General features: G+C 38.8%; 1 protein-coding gene across 1 annotated transcript; it reads left to right on the forward strand.

Moving 5' to 3' along the window:
- Positions 1-452: 452 nt before the first annotated feature.
- Positions 453-1,904, forward strand: marveld3 (MARVEL domain containing 3). The gene is made up of 3 exons (XM_068742160.1): positions 453-709; positions 817-914; positions 1,294-1,904. Exons 1-3 carry the CDS (start codon positions 453-455, stop codon positions 1,902-1,904), a joined length of 966 nt encoding a protein of 321 aa, XP_068598261.1.
- The last annotated feature ends 4,194 nt before the right edge of the window (positions 1,905-6,098 follow it).

Genomic DNA, 6,098 nt, shown 5'->3' on the forward strand with positions numbered 1-6,098 from the left:
AACGGGTTTTGTTAACAACTTTGACCTAAATGGACCGCCGAGGCTTCACAACCCGAAGTTAGGAAAATATAATTAACCGTTTGTCGTCGGCATTAAAGCAAATCTCCCGCTCTGTGTTCACAGCCTCAAGGTAGGAGGAACAATGTCGTCTCTTCGGATCGTTCCTACCTGGGAAGCATTTCCAGATTACGTAATGCAATTTAAACACGAAAGGAAAGAACTCATACAGTCAATGAAGGAAATGTTTTTTTTTACAGAAATGTCTGGAACACCTAAAACCATCTCGTGTTTAACTTTATTGATAATCTTCATTGCATAATCCCCCACCCACCACCACCACCTCCATCCTGCTGAACCACCATCGGTGGCAGCTGCAGAGATACAAGCGTTCTATCCACTTTGGGTCTGTAATAGGATTCATGTCTTTAATCTTCTTTTCCAGGTAGAGGAAAATGCCGGGGAGGGAAAGACGCCACGAGAGGAGCGATGTGAATGCCGAGTACGGGAGCAGAGACGGGGATCGTTCACACGACGAAGCTCACGCCTCGCATGACTCCAGGAGTCGAGCTCAGAAGCCGAGACACGCGGATGGGAGAAGTTCTGCCTTTGACGGCAAGGCCAAACAGAACAGGCAGCGGGACGCGGCGACTTCCTCTCACGCGGAGTCGCCTGCTTACAGGCAGCAGGATCCGGAAGGGCTCGCAAGACTGTAAGGGAGTTAATGTTCCGTCATCATTTAACCATCTGTGACAGACTCGGCATGACCTTGCATCATATCTCACAGCAAAAACTGCCCCCCCCCCCCCCCCCATGCAGGTCCAGAGAGGCTGCAGTGCATCACTCTGAAGGGGAGAGTGATAAGCAACAACACACACAAGCGCTTTACAATCTTAGATACGCCCTAACGAGTAGAGGCAAGTGGATTTATTCCTTCTGTGAAGTGTTTGTTGTCGTCAAACTTCATGTCCGTCAGCATGCACAATTTCAATTTTTTTTAGGATGGATCTCAAAGTATTTTAACAATCGAAATTAAAATATATGTATTTTAAACTTTAAAATAAATAAATCTGCAATTAATTAATTCATCAACTCTTCCTGTTTCCTCAGATGTTACTTTGTCAGGGCAAGGCAACAATAATTTCTGAATTTGATGATACATATTCATATATAAACTGTAACATAATGCATTTTAATATATACAACATGCAATATTTGTAAGGATTTAGAAATAATATAATGGATGGATTTTTTTTTTTGTATTTCTGTCACCGTTGTGTTGATCCCATGTCTCAGGTCTCTGCCAGATAATGGAGGTGTTTGTGAATCTGCTTCTCATCATCTGCGCTGGGGTTCCATACAGCAACAACGGGGGCTACCGTGATCTGGCCAGTCTCGGCGGAATCTATTATTATCACTTTGGTGGAGCCAATGCCTTCACTGGAACTGATGCGGAAAGGGTGAAGGAGCTGGACCGGCTGTTCCATCAGCTTAAGCGCCCGCCCTATATCTTCGCCATGGCCTGCGGCGGGATCTTAATGATCTATGCCTGCATCATGTTTGCCCTGGGGATTTTTAGAGTGCCTTACCGCTGGCCCCCCGTGCTGCTCGGGGAAGCTCTGCTGAACCTCCTGATCAGCTTAGGCTACATCGCCGGGCTGGTCTTCTACTTCATTAAACTGCAGGAGACCTACAACAATCCCATTTGTACAGAGAGAGAGCAGATGTACAAAAGCAAAGGGCACAAGGGCTTTGAGTGCCAGTTCCACGGTGCAGACATTGCAGGAGGTCTCTTTGGCGTGCTCGGGGTGTTTGTGTTCATCTTTGGTGCCGTGCTCGCCGTCAGAGCATTCAGGTCAGTGCGGGAGCTGAAGAAACAAAGGACATACGAGGACAATAACTTGTGAACTGGCTTTCTCCCTGATTGATAAAATACATACAGTGAATCCCTGTGATAAGGAAACATGTTACATTTTGCCACGATGGATGGATTTAATATTCATTCATTTTTTTTAAATAGGTTTTTGTACAATTATTTTTCTATTCCTACCACTTTTCCACCTTTTTTGTACTGTACAGGCTTTTTTTTTTATTAATGTGATTACAATAAAACACCTAAATAGTATATAAATAATAATTATATCATGTTTTATATCTAAGTTTGTACTAAAACAGTAAAGTTAAAAGATGAAGATTGGCTACCAGTAAAACAGCCGAGAAATATTTTTCTTTGAGAATGTCGCCGAGACAAACGGTAAACCGACTGAACTTGTGCCTTCCTTGGCTCGCTGTTCTGTTCTAATCCCGGCCGTTCTTACCATAGGTGGAGAATGTTGTTATATACTAAGTTAAGGTTTTTGTTTTAATTTATATTTATCACAGTATTTCTCCAAATTATTTGATGGCTCTCTCACTGAGCTGCATTATCTTAAAATATTTTAGCTTTGAAAGGATCAAGGAGTCTGACTTTCTCCCTTAAAGACGTACACCGCTCACCAGAAAAGGATATTTCATCGTACTTTGAAGCATACTCCCTCATAATTTGTTTGTCAAATCAGGTTTTATTCACACAGCAGTAAATCATCTCATAGAAGTTTCCAAAAGTGCAGGTAGAGACCATTCTCTTTATATAATTACAGAACCAAGAATTGCCCCATCAGTAAGTGGCATCGATTGTGGTCAAGAGTTCAGGAGGTCGTACTGAACTGAAGCATTTACCTTGTATGCGTGTTTTAGCAATTTATTCTGAGGTCTGAGTCCTCTAAGGCCTACCCTAACCTTAATGTTGAAAATAAAACCTCAAAATGTATTTAACAATATATATATAAAATCAAACACTCAGGATTTTTCAATCTAGGTGACATACCCATTACCCCAATTCACTTACCGTTTCTGAACTAAAGTTTTAATTCGACCTTCAATGCACATGAACCCTGTGTGCAGTACGGTGTAACCTTCCCAATCCATTCGACAACAGCAGTTAACAATAAGCCCCTTTTCCCCCCACTGTGTCAAAAAGCATCTTTTACATGTTCCCCTAAATGGCTTGTTTTCACTGTGCTGCTTCTATTTATTTAGGCTCCCTATTGGATAAGAGAAAATGTCCGTAGAAAAAAAACAGTTACGTAACCTGGATGTGGTTCAAGGTGTTATAAAACTATACATTGTAAGTCATACTTACCACAAAACAATGTTGATATCTCATAAAATCGTAAGCAAAATGGACACTGGACAGAAAAAATTCACAGTATAAAGTTTTATTGCTACTTGGCTTAAAGTTAATTTAAAAACAGCATGTCTGCGCAAAACTAAGGATAGCAGCATTTCAAATAAAATAAACATCTTAATGAGTCTGATCATAGTAAAAGTGCTTATTATTAGTCTTCGTCAAATAATATTTTAATCATTAAAACAATTTTGGCAGTAATCTGCATGCTAGAATAAAAACCTCAAAATATTAGATATGCTCTGTTTTGTACAAATAAATCACATTTTGTGTATACATACTCCGCTTTTATGTCGAGTCATATTTAGGGCATGCTTTCGCCATTAAATTCAGAATACTTTATTAATCCCAAACGGAAATTCCTGCACTTATAGACATTTATATTTAGTACCTTCAAAATAAAGTACCATATTGAGTGACAGCTTTCAGTCAAATCCCATGATAATGAACTCTGTTAGAATTGCAGTGGAAAGGATAATATAAATTTGAATTAAGTACAAAAATAAACATTGGCTTCTTGGCATCAAGAAAAAATATTCAACCATTTCTAGAAAATAATGTGCAGAATCATGAGATTAATCAATGGCTACTTTGGTCACATGTAAAACAAGTTGAGAATCTTCCATCAGTTTCATTTGTAATATTCACAGGCATTGCAGTCAGTTCGTTATTCATATGGGCATGCACACATTACTGTACCTATGCAATTATGGTTCATTTAACACACACAAAGATATTTTGCAAACACGGATGTACAGGGATCTTGTTATGTTGTGCAGAGAGGATTCCTTACAGGAGATTCAGCAGTTTAAAAAAATAAAGACTTGTCCACTCATGCACAAACCCGCTGTTTTGGTGTGCAGAGGAAATTGTAAGCATTATACTATTGACAATCTCCACTTAAGAGTTAAAGGGAATACTTTACTCCAATGTCCTGCATCCTGTGCTCCCTCTACCTGTATCTGTGCATACAGCTGCACATGCACAATAAATAACGACTGTTTCCAGGAGACTGGTGCCTTGTCTCTGTCCTGACTTGGCAAAATGGAACTAAAATAAAATTAAAATGAATAACGGCGTGAAATGAGCGAGCAAACTCACAAAATAATGAAAGGCCAATGCAACTCACGCTCACAATCCCATTACCACGCACAAATCAGTCAGGATTATCTTTCATATACATGTCCAGAAATAGGATCTGTATTTTAGGTGTTGGAAAACAAAGCTCCAATAAACACTTTGTATATTTTTATATTTCTCTTCTGCTCTCTATATTTGTTTCAATGCCAGTAACATTCAGAAACATAATCATCTTTAAACTACTCTATCTCCTACTATGGGATGGGCAGAGTGCACTTCCAAGTGCGGACCTGCAATCAGTGCAAAGGGCTGACTCCATTCGTAGGTTCTAATAGCAAGTCTGAGATGATGACACCGCATAGCCTAACAATGTACGCTATATTATGCTGTTTGTGTTGATACAGAAAAGTCAGATGTAATTAGGAGCAAATCAAAATCTTTATAATATTTAAGTCATTAAAATTGCAACAAAAAGTAAATCTTGTAAGTGAATTATCAATAAGTCACTTAATATTAGCATAATTTCTGTTGGATATGTATTGTTGAGAGCTGATATGTTGGACCACGGGAAACTGCAACACTCCCAGCACACTGATGATAATAGCACATATAATAAACTTAAATATACATGACTCTGATCACTATTTTATACACACAAAAGGGTTTTAAAGGTAGTTGATTCTTTTTTGAGACAAAAAAAGGGAAACATTTTGACTTACACATCAGTTTAGGCTTCATTACGAATCACTCATTCCTGTGGATATAATAAAGTATAAAGGGGATACTTTTATAAACAACCCCACCCCCCAGAGATTAAGACCTCATTCACAAACAGAACACGAGTGGAATGCAGAGAAGGAACCGCCCTTTCAAGTACACTAAGCAATATCACTTTAAGGCTAAAATAAATTGATAAGCTGTGGAATGCTAGAGGAAGTGCTTCACAGCAAACTCGGAGTGCCGACCCAAAATATACATCTGCTGCAGGAATGACTTTGGCCTTCATGTAACTACAGCCGCAACGCCAAAGCTGCTTTCTCTTTTGGCACAAGATGGTAAGGAATTGGCATCCTGATGTTATCAGGGGAGTAAAATATATCTATGTGAAAATTCGATTTAAAACAAGCGCTGCATTCAAGTTTATATAAACGTGATTGGTTCGGAAAATATATATATATATATATTTTAAATAGACTGATGTTCCTTTATGCGTGTAATTTAATGAGGAAAAAATTAGCACTATTAATTCTGAACCACTGTGTTGTTATTTATCCAGTACGTCATCCTGCCGCAGCACTGATGGTAGTTGTTTTTTTGACCGTGTGAGTTTCATTCTAAAGAAGCATTGCACACCACTCTGCGTATAATCAGTATGTATGAGCGACAGCAGCGTGAAAAAAGTAGAGACATGTTAAGGTGTACAATCTTACCCTTCAATCACCTCCTCTAATCATTTGCTTTTGTGTTTTGACTAACTTATTAAAATGACTTGATATTAAACGAAATCTAAAGAACAGTCCAGTACCATTAAAGTGGCAACATTAAATAAAGCTTTTTATATCTCAATTTAGTTTCTGATGTGATCGCTCCATCATGCACACACACACACGTTACACTCTGTACAGTTGAAGTACTTTTGATATTATCCTTGACATTTACTTAAAACGCATTCCCTCAACAGTACTGTCCGATGTTGATATCAGCAGCTCAAGCACAGTGCATTAGCTGGCTGCAAGTTGAGAGCTCGTTTATCCTGCGTAAAGGACTTTATAATAGTGTACAAGAATGTAAAAAA

This window comes from Brachionichthys hirsutus, chromosome 1, assembly GCF_040956055.1.
Source record: "Brachionichthys hirsutus isolate HB-005 chromosome 1, CSIRO-AGI_Bhir_v1, whole genome shotgun sequence".
NCBI classification, from domain to species: domain Eukaryota; kingdom Metazoa; phylum Chordata; class Actinopteri; order Lophiiformes; family Brachionichthyidae; genus Brachionichthys; species Brachionichthys hirsutus.